General features: G+C 33.2%; 2 protein-coding genes across 3 annotated transcripts in view; both read left to right on the top strand.

Moving 5' to 3' along the window:
- Positions 1 to 1,964: 1,964 nt before the first annotated feature.
- Positions 1,965 to 2,561, top strand: LOC126888627 (uncharacterized). Its single transcript, XM_050656983.1, has one exon. The coding sequence runs from the start codon at positions 1,965 to 1,967 to the stop codon at positions 2,559 to 2,561; it is 597 nt and encodes a 198-aa protein (XP_050512940.1).
- Positions 2,562 to 15,724: 13,163 nt separating this feature from the next.
- The window catches only part of LOC126888070 (CKLF-like MARVEL transmembrane domain-containing protein 8), a 158,826-nt gene continuing 148,399 nt past the window's right edge, over positions 15,725 to 26,151 (top strand). Inside the window, exon 1 of one of the 2 annotated variants that reach the window (XM_050656090.1) lies at positions 15,725 to 15,911. The gene's annotated coding sequence lies outside the window, so the exon portion shown is untranslated. Of the gene's footprint in view, positions 15,912 to 16,103; positions 16,127 to 26,151 lie in introns of those variants that run through there. The other variant, XM_050656091.1, reaches the window with a different exon arrangement.

Here is a 26,151-nt window from a genome sequence, read left to right as displayed (position 1 = left end):
TAAAGGGAACATGGTGGCTGATAAACTAGCTAATATAGGTAGAACCTTAAATGTAGCTGCTGGTATCACTCTTCACTATTCCAACTTTCTACCAGACATCAAGCATTCCATCTGGAATCGGTGGAAGCAAGAATGGCAGGGGAAAAATCGAAATAATTCATTTTACTCTAAAATTGTAGGTCAGATAGATAAACTCCCCTGGTACCACAATTTTGCATACCAAGACAGAAGACATATAACCACTATTATTAGAATGAGGACAGGTCATTGTGCTACTCCAGTTCACCTATTCAGGATAGGAGTAAAAGATGACCCATATTGTGACTGTGGCCGAGTTGGGTCCTTAAATCATCTGATTTTTGAGTGCCCTATAAATATGTCACCCAATTTTGACCTATATAAAGAATTAGCCAAGACAAATATCCCTACTCCCATTGAAATTTGCTTACTTATGTCCAACCTTAATCCACGTAGGATTAACCTGATCCTTAAATTCCTTAACTTAGCCAAACTTAATTTATAAATAAATCAATTCCCAAATTTGAATTAAAAAAATTAAGAAGATAAAGATATAAAAAAATATTGGACCTCCAAATGATAAAAGCCTTAACTCTTATGGTATAATATTGCCTTTCCTGTAGGGACTGTCTGGCCCTATACGAAGATGTTCCTGCTAATATATATTTAAAAAAAAAAAAAAATTGAGGTTTTAACATATATATTTGGAAATATTCGACTGCCCAGAGCAAGACAAGAGTATTTCCCTGGTGTAAGCTGGGCGAATTATCCCGAGGGATATAACCCAATAAAGGAAGAAGAAGAAGAAGAAGTGTGATACCACGAGAAGAAGTGAGGTTAGAAGACCGCCAAAAAAGATTGTCTGGTTATATGTTAGAAATTTTAAGAATAATAATGGAATTTAACCCTTAAGTACTAACATCTTAAATCAATGAAGTAAACACTAACTAATCGCCTGACAGACGGGTTTAACATTTTTTTGGTAATTTTTGTTTTTGTTAAATATTTTAATACAAAAAACTTTCTCGATGACTTACTGAAAGTATTGATTATAAAAACACAGTAAGTAATCTAGTTATTCTGTATATTTATTAAAATAAAAAAACATTATAACAAGAATGGAAGGATTGTTTGTGTACCTTTTTACTCCTGAAAAAAAGTGTGATAAAAATTAAACAAATTAAAGAATCTTAATAAAAATTTACAATCGAGTTAAAGAAAGAGTAAGAAATATGAAAATAAAAAGGTTTTTAAAAAACGTTAAAACACAAAAAACTGACAGGTACTATAATTAGTACAGTGTAGCAATGGTAGTAAGTGGCAAAATTTTCATCACAAATTGATTCCACTTCGCTTATGTCGTCTTCTACCTCATCAAACCATTTTAAAAGTGTTTCCTCAGGGTCTTTATTCCCTTATTTGATGTTTTTTGATGAACTGTGGCACATTATGTGTAATGACGGACTGGGCACAAACACTAACACCCCGTCTATTAGACGGAAATCACACTTTGAGCCTAAATATCTTTCGAATAACAACCCGCCGCAAATTGCCGAATTCAATACTACTAAGAAACAACCCAATTTGAAAAGTCGTAAACGGGTGACCTTCAAAATTTTCTAGGAAGGGAAATTTTTCGACTTTCGACAAGCGATGCCGTCTGAACGACGGGGTGTTAGTACTTAATGGTTAAACCGCCTAGTCCATTATTTGAACATCAAAGTCCGGCTGGTTATTAGCTTTTATGGAGACAGAAATTTAGAATTTACCTTACAGCCAGTGGAAAGAGTGCTTGCACCGAAGAAGTGAAAATTGCAAATCTGTTAAATTTCATAGGAGATGAGGGTGTTGATATTTACAATACATTTACAGAAGATCAACAGGCAACTGTTGACAAACTAGTAAGTGCATTTGACGAATATTTTTTACCAAAAAAGATAGTTCCAATGGAAACCTTTAAGTTTCATAATCTTGTCCAGGGTAATGAACAAACTATAGACCAGTATCTGACTGACTTAAAGAAACAAGCAAGATTATGTGAATTTAAATGCACTAATACAACCTGTGGTGAAACTTATGAAGACATGATGATCCGTGATCAGCTAATAATTGGATTAAAATGTAAGGAAAGTCAACTCCGACTCCTTAGAGAACAGACTCTTACTACCGAAAAAATCCTTGAATATTGTAGTAAGAGTATTGAGCTAAGCAAAGAGCATATAAAAGTTCTTACCAAAGAAGAAGATGTCGACTTTGTCAAGCAGTACAAACCATTGAAAAAGTTATTGTGTAAGAAGTGCCATTATAAACATTTTTCTAACAGATGTCCTGCGTTTAACAAGACTTGTGTTATTTGTCAAGTTAAGGGCCATTTTGCAAAAGCCTGTCCTGATAGAAGTGAAGAAACATGTGAAGGTAATAGTAACAAGAACTCTTATTCACCTAGAGGAGAAAGAGCTGTTAATACAGTCCAGGAGGAAGAAAAAGACAATTTGATATATAAGTGGCATAATATCAAAGAAGGACATATGTGTAAAAAATAAAAATTTAGTTATAGTATTTTTACTACAAAAACGTTATTACGTAGGTCAAAATTTTTGACATAAGAGAACTGTCAAAACATTAGAATGTGACTTTTCATTATTGACATGTTTATTATAAACACGGCAATAATGAAAAGTCACATTCTAATGTTTTGACAGTTCTCTTACGTCAAAAATTTTGACCTACGTAATAACGTTTTTGTAGTAAAAATACTATAGTAGTGGTTTCTTATAAATATAATTTTTCTAGACCAGGGCATTTAGCACTAAAAACACCCGAATAAATAAATTTTTAAATACAGCACCTAGAGACTTGCAGTTTTTTGCATTACGTTCAGAATGACGTCAGGAAAAAAGTCTACTATTCAAAAATGGATGGAAATGCATAATTGCACTGTAATGTGCATAAATTGCATCCAAAATTGCATAAATATAAAAATAAAGTCAAAATCAGTATACTAAGGAACAAAATTTATTATTTGGGGGGTTTTGGGGTCACTGAATACGATTACGCCATCAGAACTGATCCCCGGATCACCTGGTGCCCAAGGTCACGACAAGAGACGGCATCTTCTGGAGTTTCGATGGTTTTCGGCATTAAATCGATGCAAACGGATTACTCACGGGTTTAAGCGGTCGCTAAATACGAATATGATAGCACAATTGACCTCCGGAGAACCTGGTGCCCAGGTTCGCTAATAAGGAACGTCATCTTCTTGAGTTTCGAGGGATTTCGGCACTAAATTGATGTAACTGGACTTCTCGGGGGGTTTTTGAGGTGGCTAAACACGAAGACGCTATCAAGACAGACCTTCGGATCACCTGGTGCCCAATGCCGCTGTAAGGTGCGCCCTCTTCTATAGTTTGAGAGATTTCGGCATTACATTGATAAAAATGGATTTCTCGGGTGTTTTTGAGTAGTTAAACACGAATATGCCATCAGAACAGACCTCTCGATAACCTGGTGCCCAAGGTCACTGCAAGGGACGTCATCTTCTGGAGTTTCGAGGGGTTTCGGTATTAAATTGATGCAAACGGATTACTTACGTATTTTTGGGGTTGCTAAATACGAATATAATATCAGAATTGAACTCCGGAGTATCTGGTGACCAGGATCGCTACTAGGACACGTCATTCTCTGGAGTTTCGAGGATTTTCGGCATAAAATGGATGCAAATGGATTATTCGGGGGGTTTTTGAGGTCGCTAAACACGAATATGCCATTAGAACAGACCCACGGAGCACTTGGTGCCCAGGGTAACTATAAGGGACGTCATCTTCTGGAGTTTCGAGAAATTTCAGCATTAAATTGATGCAAATGGATTATTGAGGGGTTCTTGAGGTCGCTAAATACGAATATGCTATCAGAACCGAATTTCGGACAACCTGAGGTTATTGCTAGGGGCGTCATCTTCTGGAGCTTCGAGAGTCTTCGGTACTAAATTAATGCAAACGGATTACTCATAGGTTTTTGGAGTTGCTAAACGCGAATACGCCATCAGATCTCAAACTCGGAGCACCTGGCGCCTAAGGCAGGTCATCTTCTGAAGTTCCGAGGGTTTTCGGCATTCAATTGATGCAAACGGATTACTTACTAATCGGATTTTGGAGTTGTTGAACACGATTGCGTCATCAGAACAGACACCAGAGCACCTGGTAGCTAGAGCACGTTATCTTCTGGAGTTTCGAGGGTTTTCGGTACTTAATTGATGCAAATGGATTACTCATGGGTTTTTGGAGTTTGTGAACATAAATACGCCATCAAAAGAGACACCGGAGCACCTGGTGCCTAAGGGACCTTATGTTCTGTAGTTTCGATAATTTTCGGTACTAAATTAGTGCGAACGAATTAGTCTTGAGTTTTTGGGGTTGCTGAACATAAATAAGACATCAGACCTAACCCACGCAGCATCTGGTGCCTAAGGCAGGTCATATTCTGGAGTTTCGAGTGTTTTCGGTACTAAATTGATGAAAATGGATTACTCGCATGGGTTTCTGAGGTACTTAAACACGAAAACGCCATCAGAACAGACACCGAAGCACCTGGTGCCTAAAACACGTTATCTTTTGGAGTTTCGAGAGTTTTCGGTAGGTACTAAATTGATGAAAAACGGATTACTTTTTGGTTTTGGGGTTGTTGAGCACGAATATGGCTTACATGAGGAATTTTGGAGTATCTTGTGATTACAGTAATCACTAATAACGTCAACGCATAATAACACTCATATAAAAAAATTAAATGGATCAACATAGTAGAGTTCATACTCCGCAAACCCAAAAACCCATGAGCAATAATTCGTTTACATCAATTTAGTACCAAAATTTAAAAAAAAACTTCATAATATGATGTGCCTTAGGCATCAGGTGCTCCGGTGTTTGTTTTGACGGCGTATTTGTCTTTAGTAACCCCAAAAACCCATGAGTAATCCGTTTAAATCTATTTAATGCCAAAAACCCTCCAAACTCCAGTGAATAACGTGCCTTAGGCCCAGGTGCTCCGGTGTCTCTTCTGATGGCATATTTGTGTTTTATCAACCCCAAAAAGCCGTGAGTAATCTGTGTGCATCAATTGAGTACCTAAAACTTTCAAACCTCCAGAAGATGACGTGCCTTAGGCACCAAGTTTTCCGGTGTTTGTTCTATTGGGGTATTCGTGTTCAGCATCCCCAAAAACCTATAAGTAATCTGTTTGCATCAATATAGTAGCGAAAAACTCGTCTAGCGGATCACGCCCCTTGCAGTAACCCTGGGCACCAGATTCTACGATGGTCTGTTTTGATGGCATGTTAGTATTTACCGACCTCAAAAACCCTAAAGTAATTTATTTTCATCAACTTAATGCCGAAATCCCTTAAAGCTTCAGAAGATGACGTCCCTTGTAGTGACCTTGGGCACCAGGTGCACAGGGGGTCGGTTGTGATGGCATATGCGTGTTTAGCGACCTCAAAAACCCCCCAGTAATCCATTTGCATCAATTAAATGCCGAAAGCCCTCGAAAAACCAGAAGATGGCGTGCCCTAGTAGCCAGTAGCTACCCTGGTCACCAGGTATTTCGAAGTTTAATTATAATGGCATATTCGTGTTTAGCAACCCCAAAAACCCGTAAGTAATTCGTTTGCATAAATTTAATACCGAAATCACTCGAAACTCCAGAAAATGACGTCCCTTGCAGTGACCTTGGGCACCAGCTGATCTGGTGGTTTGTTCTGATGGCATATTCGTATCTAGCACCTCGAAACCCCCCGAGTAATCCATTTTTATCAATTTAATGCCAAAATCCCTCAAAACTCCAGAAGAAGATGTCACTTGAAGTGACCTTGGGCTCTAGGTGCACAGGGGGTAGGTTCTGATGGCATATTCGTGTTTAGGGACCTCAAAAACCCTCCAATAATCCATTTTAATCAATTAAATACCGAAAACCTCGAAACCCCAAAAGATGACTTGCCTTAGTAGCGACCCTGGGCACCAGGTACTCCGGAGGTCAATTCTGATGGCATATTCGTATCTAGCGACACCAAAAACCCTAAAGTAATCCATTTGCATCAATTAAATGCCGAAAACCCTCGAAACCCCAGAAGATGACGTGCCCTAGTAGCGACCCTGGGCACCAGGTATTCCGGAGTTCAGTTCTGATATCATATTCGTGTTTACGGACCCCAAAAAACCCATGAGTAATCCGTTTACATCAATTTAATGCCGAAAACACTCAAACTCCAGAAGACTACGTGCCTTAGTAGCGATCCTGGGCACCAGGTACTCCAGAATTCAATTCTGATGGCATATTCGTGTTTATCGACCACAGAAACCTGTAATTAATCCGTTTGCATCAATTTAATACCGAGTTACTCGAAACTTCGAAACTCCAGAAGATGACGTCCCTTGCAGTGACCTTGGGCACCAGGTAATCCCGTGGTCTATTCTGATGGCATATTCGTGTTTGGCGACCTCAAAAACCCCCCGAGTGATCCGTTTGCACCAATTTAATACCGAATGCCCTCTAAAGTCCAGAAGATGACGTCCCTTGCAGTGACCTTGGACACCAGGTGATCCAGAGGTCTGTTCTGATGGCATATTCGTGTTTAACCACCTTAATAACCTCCCGAATAGTCTAGTTGCATCAATTTAGTGCCGAAATCCCTCAAAACTACAGAAGATGACGTGCCTTAGTAGCGACCCTGGGCACCAGGTACTCCGGAGGTCAATTCTGATATCATATTAGGACTTAGTGACCTCTAAAACTCGTGAGTAATCCGTTTGCATCGATTTAATGCCGAAAACCATCGAAACTCCAGAAGATGACTTCTCTTGCACTGACCTTGGGCACCAGGTGATCCGGGGGTCAGTTCTGATGGCGTAATCGTATTCAGTGACCCCAAAAACAAACCCTCCAAATAATAAATTTTGTTCCTTAGTATACTGATTTTGACTTTATTTTTATATTTATGCAATTTTGGATGCATTTTATGCACATTACCGTGCAATTATGCATTTCCACCCATTTTTGAATAGTAGACTTTTTTCCTGACGTCATCCTGAACATAACGCAAAAAACTGCAAGTCTCTAGGTGCTGTATTTAAAAATTTATTTATTTTGTGCTAAATGCCCTCGTCTATTCCTGTTCTTTTCAACGGTGATAATAGTTTCCCTCAAACACGGATGCAAATAGGTACGTTAATTTCAGCTTCACAGTTCAATGTTTGTTTCAAAAACGGACTCCTGCTATGACGGTTTATTTCAAAAACGCACATCTCCCCAACAGCCAATGAGAATGCTGTATTGTAATCACATGAATGCGAAATTATCCAATCAATCAATGATTATAGGAAGCGAGATTTTCATAAAAAGAATAATAGCAGCTGTGTACAAAAAAAAACAATTTATCTCAATTTTTCTTGCATGACATATGTCTGTCTTTGATATGAAGCCACTCATATGTATATGAGTGTCATTCTAAAAGTAAAAATTCATGATATGAAACATTGATGGTAACTGGGAAAGAGGTAAAGTTTAAGTTGGATTCAGGTGCTGATGTCAGTATTTTACCTAAGTATATTTTTGATTCTCTATCAAGTAAGTTGCTTTTTAATAAATCAATAACGACTCTTGTTTCTTATGGTAATTTTAAGTTTAAACCAGTAGGTGAAATTTTTTTGGAATGTCAGTATAAAAATAGCTACTCTAAAGTAAAGTTCCTGATTGTTGATTTTAATGCTGAACCAATATTAGGTCTCAGTGACTGCATTAAATTTGACTTGAAAAACTAATTTATCGTGTAACAAAAACTTTTTATTATATGATTTTAATTTGAATTTATTCAAAAATGAAAATATCTTGGTTAACAATAATGATATACACAATGTTAGTATCCCAATTGATCATGGTAAAGCTAATATCCCAACTGAATCTAATATTAAAATTGTGAGTCAGAATGATAGTGATATCTATAAAAATCATATTGACCATGAAGGTCTTACTAATATTGAGATTGAGATGTTTGAAAATGTTAATTTAAATAATGGGGTTATTGTCGATAACCTACTGAATGTAAGAGATGAGGAGGAAGGTAACACTATCATTAAAAATAGTAAGAGATCTCACAAGCCTCCTACATATTTAAAGGACTACATGTTAAATTGAAATAATTGTGGTAATAATAAGTTAAGGTTGCCTCTTGTTTATATTTCTATTTTAGTTTTGTGTTTGTGTTTTAGTTTTGTACGAGGTATTTTAGTTAAAAAAAAAGGAACGTGGAATATATTATGTTTAGGATGTAAAAGAAGAAGACCAACGACAGACACATGTCAGCGACGTAACGTCATTCCGGCTAGTGTCATGTAACTTATAAGTTGTAGCTTCTTGATTGCTAATAAATATTTGTATGAACAATACTGTTTAATATTTGATTTACATGACGAAAGGAACTTAAAACACTAAAGATGTTTTAGACGTCTTAAAGATGCCTTGTATTTCCGGAAAGATATCTTTACGACGTCTTAAAGATGTACGGATATTACAAACCCTGAAATCCTTACATCTTAAAGATGTCTTGTCTGAATGTTTGTTATAAAGCAAAACTAAAGCTTTTTTTAGAATTAAAAAAAGTTGTAGTGAGTTTTCCCCAAAAAGTGCTTCATTTTTTGGCTTTTTCACGTTAAAATACTCGATTTGGAATTTGACTAATATGAACCTATTATTCATTAGCTATAGCTCTGCTTCTACTAGGTCTTGAGTCTAGAGACCTAATGTATACACCATTTTTACACTTTTTTACAGGCTATATTTTTAGTCAGAATGATTTTTTCGACAAAATACTTACTTTTTGTTGAAAAATGAACATATTCTCTCGCAAATAACTCGAAAAGGAATGACTTGGTGAAAACACTCTACAGGGTGATTGATTAGTGCGGTAAAGCTCAATAGCTCCGCTATAGTAATAGAAAGCAATAAAAGTTAATAACAAAAATTTTAGCTACCTTTGAGCTTCACATTACAAAATTAATTAGAACGTTACAGGGTGTTCCATAACACAGTGGCAGACCTAACTTATGTTTTTTTTTTAAATGGAACACCTTATATTTTATTTTATATTCGAAATCCTGTTAACTTCTCCATCACAAAAATATAAAGGTTTGTTATGTTACACCGGGTATTTACAAAGTTATAACCAATTTTGTATAAAAATCGTAACAAGTTCAACTCCCTGTATAAATAAAAATAAGCTCAATAGCAATGGTTTATTCATGCCATCTTTTTTACTTATTGTCAAAATTTTCAAGAACTATTGACATTGCTAATTTTCTTTATATCAAATACAGGGTGATTCAAAACGCAAGTACATTATTTTCTCCGTAATATTAAATGACACACCCTGTATTTTATATCATTATTAAAAAATAACATTACCGTACTTTAATTTTTATATAACATTGCAATGTCCAAATTTATTAGTTTTTGAGATATTTTCATTTTTCAAAGCAAATTATGAAAAAAAAATTTACGTATGGACTGAGGAAATAGAGAAAATGAAATTAGAAATAAACATCAGCAAATGCAAGACGATGAAAATAGGTCAGCAGGAGCAGGAAATTGAAGGCGAAACACGAGTGCTCTGTAAAGGACAAGAATTGGATTGAGAGAGTGACGGCCTACGAGTACCTGGGCACGATAATATCGAATGACGGAAAGCTAGACCTAGAAATTGCAAATAGGACAAAGAAAGCTACGAAAATATACTATGCGATTAATAATACAATACTGGGAAAAGGGAAATCAGCCAGGAAACAAAAATGCATGTATATAATACAATCACAGTACCAACTCTTCTATATGCAAGCGAGACATGGGTCACAAATAAAAGACATGAAAGTGCCATAAATGCAGCAGAAATGAAGCAGCTGAGAAAAATAGCTAGAAAGACGAAGATGGACAGAGAAAGGAACGAAAACATCAGAAACGTGCTAAGTCAGGAACCAATAGAGAAAAAAATTGAAAAAAAAGAAAACTGAATTGGTTTGGACATATAACTAGGATGAACGAGAACAGACTAGTAAAGAAGGTAACAGATGCCAAAAGACAGGGGAAAAGAAGAAGGGGCAGACCTAGAAAGGGGTGGATGGAACAAATCGAGGAAATCGGGACAAATAGAGGGAAAACAGTGCAACAGATGAAGGAAATGGCAGGAGACCGGAAGGCGTGGAAGAAATGGGTAAAAGATGGATAGGTGATACCAAAGTCCGACGCTCTTATAGGGCATAAGGACAACGAGAAGAAAAAGACAAAGCAAATTATTTTAGGTGTTTAAAATCTAAATTTTAAGTAATAGTGCAGCCAATATGTGAAACAATTGTGCATTTAATGAGAGAAGTATATAATTTGGACCACATATACTGCACATATAAAGGTTCAAAGTTAGATATGAGGCCATCTCAGATTTTACCTTTTACAAAAATGGCGGGGATTCAAAATGGCAACTATACATTGTGACTAATAGCACGATAACTTTTGAACGAGACTTCAGATGTCAACCAAATTTGGTATATAGGTTCTTTTTTTGATGTATAAGATCGAGGTATTGAACTGGAAGAATCGGTTTACCAGAAGTTGTGTTTTTCCTGGTTTTTATGTAAAAATATGCTGTTTTTTTCAATTCTTTCACCCTGTATGTATTAATTTTCCAAAAAGTTGATATCACCATTGAAGAGAGCGTAAAAATATTTTTTAGGAAATATTTTTAACTTTTTAGTTATGTTAATTACCATTTAATAAATGCAAAACGTATCTTCACATGTACCTAAATGCGACAGATTCGTGCAAATATTATAAGAATTATTGTGCATTTAATGGTAGAAGCATATAATTTGGACCACATATACTACACATATAAAGGTTCAAATTTAGATACGAGGCCATCTCAATTTTTGTTCCTTTTACAAAAATGGCGGGCATTCAAAATGGCGACTATACATATGTGACTAATAGCACGATAACTTTTGAACGAAACGTCAGATTTCAACCAAATTATATAGGTTCTATTTTTTATGTATAAGATCGAGGTCTTGAACCGGAAGAATCGGTTTTTGATTAATAATATCGAGCTCTTGAATGAAAGGAACCGGTTTACCAGAATTTGTTTTTACTGTTTTTTTATGTAATAATATGTTGTTTCTTTTTCAATTCTTTCACCCTGTATATATAAATTTTTCAAAAAGGTAATAATGCCATTAAAAAGAGTTTAAATATAGTTTTTAGGAAATATTTTGAACTTTTCAGTTGTTTTAATTACCATTTATTAAATGCATACTGTATCTTCACATGTACCTATGGGCGGCAGATTCATTTTGAACGCCCGCCATTTTTGTAAAAGACTAAATCTGAGATGGCCTCATATCTAAATTTGAATCTTTGTATGTGTAGTATGTGTGGTCCAAATTATATGCTTCTACCATTAAATGCACAATAATTCTTATATTATTATTTGCACAAATCTGCCGCACATAGGTACCTACTTGGAAAGATACGTTATGCATGTATTAAATGGTAATTAATATAACTATAGAGTTCAAAATATTTCCTTAAAAATATTTTTACGCTCTTTTCAACGCCGGTATCACCTTTTTGAAAAATTAATATATACAGGGTGAAAGAATTGAAAAAGAAACAACATATTTTTACATAAAAAAAACAGTAAAAACACAAATTCTAGTAAACCGATTCTTCCGGTTCAAGACCTCGATATTATTCATCAAAAAAAGAACCTATATAAGAAATTTGGTTGAAATCTGACATCTCGTTCAAAAGTTATCGTGCTATTAGTCACATATGTATAGTCGCCATATTGATGCCCGCCATTTTTGTAAAAGGAATAAAAACTGAGGTGGCCTCGTATCTAAATTTGAACCTCTATATGTGTAGTATATGTGGTCCAAATTATATGCTTCTACCATTAAATGCACAATAATTCTTATACTATTTGCACGAATCTGCCGCACACAGGTACATGTGAAGATACGTTTTGCACTTAATAAATGGTAATTAACATAACTAAAAATTTAAAAATATTTCCTAAAAACTATTTTTACGCTCTTTTTAATAGCCGTGTTAACTATCTGAAAAAATTAATATATACAGGGTGAAATAATTGAAAAAAAACAACATATTTTTACATAAAAACCAGGAAAAACACAACTTCTGGTAAACCGATTCTTCCGGTTCAAGACCTCGATCTTATACATAAAAATGGAACCTATATACCAAATTTAGTTAAAATTTGAAGTCTCGTTCAAAAGTTATCGTGCTATTCGTCACATATGTATAGTCGCCATTTTGAATCTCCGCCATTTTTGTAAAAGGCAAAATCTGAGATGGCCTCCGATCTTATTTTGAACCTTTATATGTGTAGTATATGTGGTCCAAATTATATGCTTTTTTCATTAAATGCACAATTCTTATAATATTTGCACGAATCTGCCGCACTATAACCCATGACTGAATTGACAATTGACGATTACTGATTATCAATCCGGTAATCAATGTAACAATGTAGCAAATAGAGAAATAAAAATAATTTATTAGTAATACATTTTACAAAAACAAAAACACAACCACAACATGCAACATTTTTGAAACAATTAAAAACTACTTTTTTATGTAAATGCAACAAATAAACAAAGAAAATTAGTAATAAATTTTACAAACAAACACACAAACACAAAATACAACCTTTTGTGAAGACAATTAAACACTACTTTTGTATGTAAATGTAACAATGTAAAAATGTAAAAATTTTAACAAATAAAGAACTAAACACAATTTTTCAGTAATACATTTTGCAAAAAAACATGTTTGAAAAAATTAGAAGCTACTTTTAATAAAATGTTTTTAATATTTAATTAAATAAGGTGTTCAAAATTACCTCTTAACCATTTATGCTCGCCTAAAAACGATCATTGAATGAGCTACTTACTCTACGAAGCATTTGTAAATTAACACATCGAAATACACTTTGTATTCTATTTTTCATCTCATCCCTTGTTGTTGGAGGTATTTTATAAAATTCATTATTAACGTAACCTCAAAAAAATCAGTCCAGTTTATTAAATTCTGGTGATTTGGGTGGCCACGTTACTGGTCCATTGAAAAATGAAAATATCTCGAAAACTAATAAACTTTGACATAGAGAATGTTATCCAAAAATTAAAGTACGGTAATGGTACTTTTTAATAGTGATATAAAATACATTTAAAATTACTGAGAAAATAATGTACTTACTTGCGTTTTGACTTACCCTGTATTTGATATAAAGAAATTAGCAATATAAATAATTCTTGAAAATTTTGACAATACGTAAAAAATACGGCATTAACAAACCATTGCTGTTTTGCTTATTTTTATTTACACAGGGAGTTGAACTTGTTACGATTTTCATATAAAATTGGTTATAACTTTGTAAATACCCTGTATAACATAACAAACCTTTATATTTTTGTGATGGAGAAGTTAACAGGATTTCGAATTTAAAATAAAATATAGGGTGTTCCATTTAAAAAAACATAAGTTTGGTCTGCCACTGAGTTTTCGAACACCCTGTAACATTTTAACTAATTTTACGATATGAAGCTCAAAGGTGGCTAAAATTTTTGTTATTAACTTTTATTGCTATTTATTACTATAGCGGATCTATTGAGCTTTACCCCACTAATCAATCACCCTGTATAAGACAAAAGTTGCTTAGGATTAGTCAGTTTATCCACTTCCGGATTTATTTTGAACGTATATTTTCTCACCCCCGGTAAGGGGTTAAACTCAAACCTAGGGAAAAAGTATACATCGGAATAATATCACTGTTTTTCTTTGACTTGTTAGCTATGTCTATGTCAAATTTCATGTCAATCCAAGCGGTTATTTAAAATTTAGAGGTTTTGCAATATTTTTCCGTCAGCGAACGGACTAAAATGTTTCTAGCAACAAAACTAAGCGAGTTACGTGCAAAGTAAAGTTGGCCCGTTTTTAGTAAAAAAAATCGTACGACTATTTAGCACCCCAAATTGAAATTTCTCTAAAGTTGATCGGTTCGAAATGCTTATTTTTAAAAAAATTTGGTTTTATAGTATTTCCTTTTTATTTTGGAAAATGCACTTTTTTTCAGTAAAGTATTAGTCACACGAAAAATCTTAAAGAGTAAAAAAATGTAGGTTTTGCTTTTATAAATATTTTTAGTTTTATTTTGTTTTTCTGTAAGACAAAAATTGGTTAAGATATGGCTGTTCAAAGTTTGCATACACTCGTGATTAGTGCCTCGTTTAAGCCCTTTTAAGCCTTCGTTCAAGTCATATTAAAAATTTAAAAATTAAATAATTTGTAAAGCGGTAATGATTAATTTCATTTGGGGTGCAAAATAGAGGGAGCTTTTCACGATGTTTTATACCAATAAAAATGGCCAACTTTATTTTGAGCGTAACTCGTTTAGTTTTGATGCTAGAGACTTTCATAAAAAATAAAAATAAAGCTTTGTTAAACACTCTAATTAAAAAAGAGTTTTAATATTCGATGTGGAATTTGATGAATAAGAACAATTTCTCATAAGATACATACAACTTTGCTTTTTACTGGGTCGATAGACTTCATGAATACACCATTTTTTCATTTTCTTATGAGCTGTATTTTTGCTAAGAATATTTTTTCCATTAAATACTTACTTTTTAAGTTATGTGCGAAAATTCGCATGAAAACTTGTTTTTTTTTGTTGAAAAATAAACATTCTCAGCCGCAAATAACTCGAAAACTATTGACTAGATAAAAAACTATATATGTACAACAAAAATTGCTTATAATTAGTCAGTTTACCCATTTCCGTAATTATTTTAGACGTATGTTTCTTCACCCCCAGGAAGGGGTAACTTGCACACCCCCTACCCCTCAAGTAAAAGCAACTAACGGGACAAGTCCCACTTTAAAGTGGAGGATAAGTAGAGCCTAAATCCAAATTGTCATGCAATTCGGTGGTGACACTGAAAATTACACGGTATCTCCATATTTCACGTTCATTTACTGGGCTATCTATTCCTTCACCAATAATTACAATATTCATTCGGTATGTAAATCGATTTACTGATACCAAAAATGTTCTCTCGATTCACAATCGATTTAATAGGCTAGGACGGGGTTTCTGCGTTCACGTTCACGTTCTACGTTCACAGTTTCAGTTTCACAGTATCGTCACAGCATAATAAACGAAACCAGCAAGGACACTCCCTGATGCCGCCTTTGAAGTTGAAAAGTACAGGGTCGCCATTTTTCGCGTAGTACATCCAGTGGTGATGTGATGTGTTGGTTCATCAGTGTTGCCGATGTCACCAACTTTATTACCCGTAAGAGATTATTTTTGAATAATTTCTGGAATTTATGCAAAAGATTAACAATACAATCGCCATTCATCGTCAATATTTTGTGTTATGTCCCAATTATTGACATAATTCCCACAGGCATACGTATAAAATTATGTTAAAAAATATGAATGTCATAAAAGTTACGTAAATCTGATAATCATGTACAAATCGGCAACACTGTCGATTTTCTACATTGTCTGGTACTACGCACAAAATGGCCTACGATCTGCGCAGTAATAGTGCGCGAACTTTTCCCGCCTACTAGTGTGTCACTGCTGTTGCGTTTTCTATGCTGTGGTATCGTCACCGTCAGTGCGTCAGTATTCTCGTTTCCACACTTCTACTTCTCCAGTTGTATCGCGTTTCGCGTTCAAACACAACGGATTTATTACTACTTTCGCGCTCTTGATTAAACGCACACTTTTAAATCGCCTAAACAAATTTATCCAAAACAAACGTTGACAGGTAAGTTAACAATACACATACACAATTCGATAGTATTTTTAAATCTTGTTGCCCACAAGTATTTGTATTCGTGAGCAATGCAATGAATAGTATTTTTACAAAACCGAGATTAAATAGCATAAAATGTCTTATTGATCCAAGTGGTTTATGAGAGAAATGAGTCAGAGCTATTTTCGTTAGTTTTCACGCTTGGAAGGTATTATGTTTCTGAAAAGGTGGGTTATTTTTGAGATTTTCTATTTACTTTTGAGGTTTTAAATGGTAATACCGTCGTTGATAAGACGCTTATCATTAACCCCTACGTTTCATTAACAACTGTTCCGCATGCAATGATAAGTATTTAATATGATTTTATTTTAATGCACTAATATTATTTACAGTTGTTAGGCCACAATTGATTGTAACGAAGATTAGATTTGATAATTATTATTTTATTATTATTTGATGTTTCGATTTCCACTCGGAAATTGTGTTCAGAAAAATATTCTACACTACTCCATTAACGCACCATCTTAAAATTGGAACATTTTTGATGTCTCGAATTTCCTAATCTTGTTGTCCGACTTAAGTGACTTTTTAAATATGTTGTAGCCTCATTCTTTAACAATATCGCTTTAATAATGTTGGTAGTAATAGTAATGCTAATAGCAAATGTTATTGTATACCGGGTGTAATAATCATACCTACTGTGTTTTTTTTTTCTAAAAGTTCAGAATATCATGTGGAATATTCTAGCATTTATAAAATGTTGAAATTAAAACTCAATCTGTAGCCTTAGGCTTTCTTAATATTTTGTTTTTTGATTCATTCCCTTATGTTCGATGTTCGATAGTAAAAGAGATAGGTATGTGGTATGTGTACAGTTGAGTCCGCGAGTCTTTACCCGTGCGTCATCATTTAAAGCATACGAAATAAGTCGGAAATCTATTTCACGCAACAACAACTGACAGAAAGTGGCTACTGTTCCGATTACGGGTTTTATTATAAAATTTGACGTTATCAAATAATATATAGAATGTCAAATGTAAGTTTTGCTTCAACATTTTTGTGCAGAATTACAGCTACATTTGAAGTAGCTTAATAAATTCTTATATTATTATTGATTTATAAATAAATAAAGAATTTATAAAAAAATTCAGTAACATATTTTATTTTTGTTATTTTATTCACTTTGACGGAAATCTAAACACAATCATTTCTTTACTGTGTGAATGACGTTAGATTTGTATGTTTTAAATATTAATTACCAAAATATAATTATTTACCTTAAAATTTCAAAGCCCAATATAAAATTAGTTGTGAAAACAACTGTTTGTGTAATATAAAGAAACTTCAAAACGCAAAAATTCGACAAAAACCGCAAAAAATTCAACTGATTGACAGCCACAAAAGTAAACAAAGCAGAAACGTCAAACAAATTGTGCTTAAAATATGAAAACATACCGAATCGTCTTTTTGTGTATCTCTTTTCAATGCACTGAGTCTAGATGGTTCATAAAAATAACATGTGTTGTTACTTAATAACAAACGGCAGCTGGTTTGTCATGAGTTTCATGCGTGGAAGAGAATGATGCTAGATAAAAAGTATGTGTTTTATCTATTCAGGTATTAATGACGCACGGGTAAAGACTCGAGGACTCAACGTATGTACTTTTATACAGTGATGAGCGCGCTAATAACAGACAAAATAAAGCAAAAGATGGAAAACAAATTATGAGAAAGTTGTGAGATAAAAAGAGATGAAACTAGTAGAGGTGGGAAGTTTAGCGATAAAAGCCTATAAATTTACATTATATTTTATATTTATTATTTCCTACCTTTAGACGTATCAGAGGAGTATGTCAACTAAAACTGTCACTGTCACAGTGGTAGTTGCCAAACTCGTCGGATACGTCTAAAAGGTGGGAAACAATGAATATGATGTAAATTTTTAGGTTTCCATCGCTAAATTTCCCACCTCTACTAGTTTCGTCTCTTTTATCTCACAACTTAATATGTTTCCCATCTTTTGCATCATTAGCGCGCTTATCACTGTATATTCACAAATGAGGTTTGCTATTTGGTCTTGATCAATATCATTACAAATCTCGAGAGCTACTGTTTCTACCTCTTGTAAGGTTCTAGCTAGGAGTTGGCAAACGCTGTCGTAGTTTCTGCCAATTATGTCCCACAAATGTTCGATCGGGATAAGATCTGCACTATGCGGTGGCCAATTCAAAGTCCGAAGATATACCTGTATTTATTCGGTTACACTTCGTGAAACGTGAGGTCTTGCATTATCGTGCATTAGCAAAAAATTGTTACCAATATAAGAATCCGATAGCATGACAGCTAAGTCCTTCACTATGTAAGGTCACTGCTTGAACACACTCATCGCGCGTCAAATTCTTTGTAGTGCGTTCGATTTCTACCAAACAACAAAAAAATTTAGAAAGAATTACGGACTTAATTAAAAGTTTAAATAATAAATTTACTAATTTTCACAACAAACCAGACACTTTTTGACTGTTAAAAATTTGACATTTATCAAATGGTTAATTTCTCATAGCCTATTTTAGACTTGTTTATTAAACTAAGCAGAAACTTAGGATATTATTAATGAAAATTGGCTAGTTGTTAAAGTACTAACTTTTTTTTATTTTCCAACATAAGCGAATGAATCAAAAACCAAAATGTTAAGAAAACCCGTATAGTTGGGTTTTAATTTCAGTATTTTATAAATGCTAGAATATTCCACAGGGTGTTGCGAATTTTGAGAAAAAAACACATTCTTAAAGAATAAGGCTATAACATATAAATATACACTTAAATCTGACAACCGGTTTAGAAATTCGAGAGGTCAAACATGACCCATTTTTAATACGCCAGTCAATGGGAGCAAGAATAGGATATTACCTCCGAATTCTATCCTACTGCATGGATTTTAATGCAATTTTGGGAATAGCCTCTACTTATCTCTTTATTCAAAATCTACCCTATGCCGATGTGTGCTTTTATCTTGGGGGTGGTTCCCATCTGGTGTTGGAAAATTCTCGAGAATGAAAAATTGGAGAATATTCCCGAGAATATTCTTAATATGGAGAATTTTCTGAGAATGAACCTTATGACGCGCTTATGGATATTGTTAAAGATGAAATAGGGTATTAAAAATCATTAAATTATATACAAAATTATGAGACGAAACAATAGACTTATATATAAGAAAATACAAAAACAACAGAAAACAAAATTTATTTGACAAAAATAATGAAATTTTCTTAACAGCAAATACTGGATGTGGTGAGCTAATCTGAAAAAGATGAGGCCTCAAATTCACAATCTATTTCTACCATTAGCTCATCCTGGTCATCTAAATTCTGCATTTCAATGTACTGATGAAAAGTTGTGGGATTTTGTTTTTCACTAGTCGCCAGCTCAGTCATGGATTGGTCTAGCAACTTTAAATTGTGAGCAATAAAAGTTACCTTATCAGCCCGTTCACGAGTAAGCCGGTTTCTTTTAGAGGAGTGGATAAAACCATAAGTACTGAAACTTCTTTCAGTCGATGCACTGGATTAAGGCATGCTTACCGTCATTGGACGACTCTAACAACTGTGTTGGCTGAAAAGCAGTTGATGAATGTTTCTGTTGATCCCTTTCAAATAATTGTCTCGCTCCCACTGGACATTTAACACATTTTACTAACTGTTTTGTCATTCTTGTTGCATTTTTCAAGTATTAATTATCACAAAATTTGCAATAGTAGTTGTTTTATCTTGTACACTTTTAATTTTACAGTAATTCCATATATTCCTTTTAAAGCGAGCACCACACTCTCGCGAAGTTACTTCGGGAAAGTTCACCGAAGTCCGAAGTACCCGTCACTACACACTCGTTCTACTTCGTAAGGAACACATTCACTCCGGGCGATAAGGACTTCGGTTCCTTTGACTTGGTCTCAAAAACCACCACACAATGCAAGTAGGCCGAGGCGCAGAAAAGTCGCATGAACAACCTGTCTACACTCTCGTACTCTGTGAACTTCGATCGACTTCGCGAGTAGTATAGTGAGCGTTTTAGGTTTTTTAGTAAATTATGCTTTACTTCGAATATAGCACCAAAACAATAAATACTGACACTGTAAACACCCTAGCTAGTGGTACATGGGATCCCCCAGTCCCGGCTACTTAGATTTTCGGGGATTTGATCTAAAATCGCGTGAAAGCGAAAAAGCATTTCATGAGCGGAGCGGTAGGTGTTTGAGCTTCAAGCATAATAATGTTTGGGATGCAAAAAATATACGAGGTAAATTGGCAAAAAAATATAGAAAATTCTCGAAAATAATTTTCTGACCGAGAATATTCTCGCTGAGAATTTTCTGGCCGAGAATATTCTCTTGAGAATATTCTCTTCTTACATCACTATTCCCACCCCTTCTTGGGGGTGGAAAATTTTTTGGTTAAAATTACCACGGAAGTCGCTAGAGAACCTAATTCTAAGCAAAAACTGTTCTATAATATTTTTTTTAAACTCAATACTTTTTGAGTTATTCGCAGTTGAAATTGGTCATTTTCATTGAAAAATGACACCTTTGCGGACGGTTTTTTGCGAATACCCTAAAAACTATGCATCTAACGAAAAAACTATATAAAATATTTTTGTAGCTTATAAAAAAGCAAACAGATTTGTTCCTTCATAAATCTACTTATAATACAAAAAGAAATATGGTAGGTGGGAAGAGTTTGTTTTTTTGGTGCTTGCTCAAATCGGTGTATTTAAAAAAAAATAGCTTGAAATAACAGAGAAACGGTTGATTTTACGTGTATAATGAAACTAATACCTTTTGTAGTGCTTAAAAATTCCTTTAAAACGAGCAATATTAAATGTCGATCACATTCAAACTAAGCGAGATATGCTGCAAAAAAGTTAATGGCTAATGCATTTTAAGAAAAAATAAGAAATATATCTAACCCCTCATCCGTCAGAATTTAAATGCGCCGTTTTCCTTCCACAATACTTTTTATTATAGTTTTGTTTTTATATTAAAAAAGTTGGACGGGTTTAAAATTAATGGTTTTTGAAAAAAAATAAGATCAAATTATAGAGCGCATTTTTAAATTTTCTTAAAAATCTTCCTTCTTCTCCATGTATCTTGAAAATGATAAGAGATACACTAATGAAAAAAAAAACAAAATATTTATCTAAAAAGACCCTACATTTTTGTGCAGTATATTTTTTTCGTATCTCTTAGCATTTTCAAGTTACATGGAGAAAAATGAAGATTTTTAAGAAAATTTAAAAATGCGCTCTATAATTTGATTTTACTTTTTTCAAAAACCATTCTTTTTAAACCCGTCCAACTTTTTAAACATAGAAATGACACTACAATAAAAAGTATTGTAGAAGAAAACGATGTATTTAAATTCTGACGGATGAGGGGTTAAATATACTTCTGATTTTTTCTTAAAATACGTTAGTCATCAATTTTTTGCAGCATATCTCGCTCAGTTTGAATGTAATTGACATTTAATGTAGCTAATTTTAAAGGTTTTTTCAAGTACTACAAAGGGTATTAGTACCATTATACACGTAAAATCTACCGTTTCTCTGTTATTTCAGGTTAAATATATGTACCGATTTGAGCATGCAACAAAAAAACAAACTCTTCTCACCTACCATATCTCTTTTTGTATTATAACTAGAAGATTTATGAAGGAACGAATCTCTTTGCTTTTTTATAAGCTACAAAAATATTTTGTATAATTTTTTCGTTATATGCATAGTTTTTAGGGTATTCGCAAAAAACCGTCTGCAAAGGTGTCATTTTCCAATGAAAATGGTCAATTTTCAACCAGGCATAACTCAAAAATTATTGAGTTTTCAAAAAAAAATTATAGAACAGTTTCTGCTTAGAACTAGGTTCTTTAGCATCATCTCATTGTATTGATTTGCGTGTAAAGATTGAAATGCTTTGTAGAAATGCTTACAATGAGTGTTTAGGATTTTGTCCTCTTCAGGGTTGGTTCTCTAGCCATTTCCGTGGCTATTTTAACAAAAAAATTTTCCACCACCGAGAAGGGGTGTGAGCCGCCCCCACGATAAAAGCACACATCTGCATAGGGTAGACTTTGTTTCTCGATATATTCCCTACTAACTGTGAAAACATAAAGTAAATCGATGTAGTAGGATGGAATTCGGAGCCAAATACCCTCATTGACTGCCCTATAAGGTGGTGTGTTAATTTCTTACAGAAGTGTAGGTACCTATAATATATCTTTTTTTAAGCGGTTTCCGGAGTGGAAATCGAAACTTCAAACGAAAATTTTAAAAGGCAATTTTTAAATAATATTTAACTTAGTAATGACACAAGAAAACAGTTTTAGAACTTTTAATTTGATATGTATAAAACTTTTTTTTTTCTACGAGCGTGCAAAATGTCTACTTTCGCGCACGCATTTTAATTTAGAAAGTTTCACTTTTCCGCACGTGGTTTTTACTTTTCCGCACGCGTGTTAATTTATATATGTTAATATGGCCTTAAAGTAATTATAATGCATGCAATAAACTAATATTTAGATATTATTTACTAATTTATTTCAAATATATCTTATTGTGTTCCTGTTTTGATGAAATTAACGCAACAATTCAATGAAATAAAATTATTTTGACATAATATTCGAAAGTCAAATCGGTGGACAATAACAGTCGTTTTGAATCATCGTCATGGAAACCAAGATCGTCGTCGTGCTAACTAATTATATTACTCTGGGCTAATTAGCAAAATTCATGGAAAAGTTATTTACCAGCAATTTTATTGCTGGAATCGAATTATAAGATCCTATATATTAATAATATAGGTATGCAAAGTCCGCAGATAGTGTGCTACTTTTTTTATAAACAAAATGGCGCTTTCCCGATTTGCTCCGACGAAAATTTTCCTCGGAAAATGTGGGTTTTCCCAACAAAATCTCGAATTTTCAAATAAAGTTTTAGGTAAGTAATTATTAATCAATAATTAAATAACTTAGTGACATCAAAGCTTTCTTGGTATAGATTGTAATTCCAGAAGCCGGTGAAAATTAAACGAATATTTTAGCAACAATTCAATTGTTAATTAACAAATTACGATCGCAATAATAACCAAAATAATCATGATACATTGATCAAACTTATAAAGATTATAAAGATGAGATGCTTATTTAATATTTTATCGACAAAATATATATTTTTCTTTTTTTGCATAATCTTTAAATTTTGAAAAAAAAATAGTTATAATACGCTGGTCTAATTACTAAAGTACAAAGAAAGGTTATTTACTAGCAATTTTATTGCTGGAATCGAATTATAAGATCCTATATATTATTAATATAGGTATGCAAAGTCCGCATATAGTGTGCTACTTTTTTTATAAAAAAAATGAAGCCGACAAATCGTATTTTTTTCAATTATTGCTCTATAACTCCGAAGATTTTAAATTTACACCAAAAACACTCAAATAAAAATTCACCCCAATTTAATTCTGCATACAGGCATGTTTTCCCGATTTGCTCCGACGAAAATTTTCCTCGGAAAATGTGGGTTTTCCCAACAAAATCTCGAATTTTCAAATAAATTTTTTGGGCTAGTAATTATTTATCAATAATTATATAGCTTGGTGAAATAAAAGCTTTCTTGTTATAGATTATAAATTCAGATGCCGGTGAAAATGAAACGAATATTTTAGCAACAAATCAATTGTTAATTAACAATTTACAGTCGCAATAACAACCAAAATAATCATGAGACATTGATCAAACTTAGAAAGATTATAAAGGTGTGATGCCTATTTAATATTTTGTCGACAAAATATAAATTTTTCATTTTTTTGCATAATCTTTAAATGTTTAAAAAAATTGTTATAAACAAATTAACATTTCTCAGAAATTGTTTATTATATTCTAATTTTAAAAAATACTTAAAATGCGTATTTCATAGGTCTTGTAAATGAATGCTTTAAAAATTTTTTCCAACCATTTGCAAAAAAGTTATGAAACAGCAAAGTAAATATACGAATTCAGCTAAGTAAGTAAATTCAGTATTCAGTAAATATACAGCTAAGTAAATATACGAGTTGTTTATAATTTGTTTTAATTGTTTCAAAGCTTAAAAGTGAGTCTATGGTACAACCTAATTACTCACAAAGAATGTCAAAAATTAGTGCAATGGTTATATTTTAATCAAAGATTAAAAATATTTTATTTTGTAATTTTTAGCGAAAACGTAGGCCTGATACAGAGTCGGAGCTAAAATGTTCACTCGAAGCGACTGACACGCAGCTTACATTATTTATTAAAAGTGTACATCACGCGGCCGGTCGTCGCTCCGAGTGAAAATTTTAGCTACAGTACTGTGTTACTCTACTTTCGCGCGTGTAAATTACAAAAAAATATATTTATAATCTTTAATTAAAATATAACAATTAAACTGATAATCGATATTTTTTTGTAATTAATTAGCTTGTACTTTAAACTCATTTCTACGCTTTGAAAGAATTAAAAAAATTATAAACACAGTAGTAATCGTATGTTTATTTTGCTGTTTCATAACTTTTTTACAAATGGTTGTAAACAAGTTTTATAGCATTCGTTTTCAAGATATTTGAAATGCGCATTTTATCTATTTTTTAAAATTATAATATAATAAAAACTTTCTGAGAAACGTTAATTTGTTTATAACTATTTTTTTTTAAAACATTTAAAGATTATGCAAAAAAATAAAAAATTCATATTTTGTCGACAAAATGTTAAATTGGCATCTCATCTTTATAAGATTTCAAAGCTTGATCAGTGTATCATAATTATTTTGGTTATTATTGCGACCGTAAATTATTAATTAACAATTGAATTGTTGCTAAAATATTCGTTTAATTTTCATCAGCTTCTGGAACTATAATCTAAACCAACAAGGCTTTTAAGTCACCAAATTATTTAATTATTGGTAGATAATTACTTATCCAAAACTTTATTCGAAAATTAAAGATTTTGTTGGGAAAACCCGCATTTTCCGAGGAAAATTTTCGTCGGAGCAGATCGGGAAAAACGCGTCTCTATGCAGAATTTAATCATGGTGAATTTTTATTTGGGTGTTTTTGTTGTAAAGTTAAAATCTTCTGAGTTATAGAGCAATAATTGAAAAAAACACGATTTTCGTGCGCCATTTTGTTTATAAAAAAAGTAGCACACTATCTGAGGACTTTGCATACCTATATTATTAATACATAGGATCTTATAATTCGATTCCAGCAATAAAATTGCTGGTAAATAACTTTTCCCGAAAATGGCCTATTCTCCGATAATCAGCCCAGACTATATTGAAAGTTTGGTTTTGACAACCTTGTCAAAGAATTAATTTGTGTATGTATTTTCATATTAATTAAATTAATTGATTAAGATTTGGTAATTTTTTAAAGACTTTTAGAAAAAATATTGTTCCTAACTCTTGCAGAAAGTCTCTTTTCCGCACTCGACTGCTTGCCGAACTCCCGCTTCGCGTCGTTCGGCAAACTGCAGTCGCATGCGGAAAAGAATGACTTTCTGCACTTGTTAGGAGTATAACTATATTTTTAGTTTTATTAAAAATAAAAATATGAATTTTATGTAAGATTTATAGACGAGGTAACGAAGCATTAAACCTAGGAATTTTGTACAGTAAGATGCATTATTGTCATGTAACTTTTTGCATTCCATTCGGGAGAGTCTCAGGAAATTTTGTGAACTAAATCGATCTCCGAGAGATGAAAATTTCATTTTGGGCATAAGAAAAAGGCATTTTCAAAGTGCATCTCGAAGAGAAGGAAAATGAAAAATTTTAAACTCGGGAAATATTCACGGAAATGAGTTCAATTTTTATACTCGGAGGTTTCGGGACGTTGCTGAACACGAATTTCATGTCGGCGATGGTTTCCAAGGTACCTGGTGCCGAGGGTGGAACTCGTCGTCTGGAGTTTTATGTTGTAATCATTCAAAATCAGTTAATAACCATTACTCATGAGTTTTGGGGGTCGCTGAGCACGAATTTCATGACGGCGATGGCCTCCAAGGTACCTGGTGCCCAGTGTGGAATTTGTAGCCCGCATTCTATATCTATATGTTTCACATAACTGAATATTTGTTGGTTTAAATTCATCAGGTATATTTGGCTTTCTGAATGTAATTGAAGCAACGTACATGGTTAGAAGTAGTTTAAGTAACATATCGTCAGTCAAATTGATTTCTTTTGAATT

Source organism: Diabrotica virgifera, chromosome 7 (genome assembly GCF_917563875.1).
Source record: "Diabrotica virgifera virgifera chromosome 7, PGI_DIABVI_V3a".
NCBI lineage: Eukaryota > Metazoa > Arthropoda > Insecta > Coleoptera > Chrysomelidae > Diabrotica > Diabrotica virgifera.
This window is presented reverse-complemented; position numbering and strand designations above follow the sequence as displayed.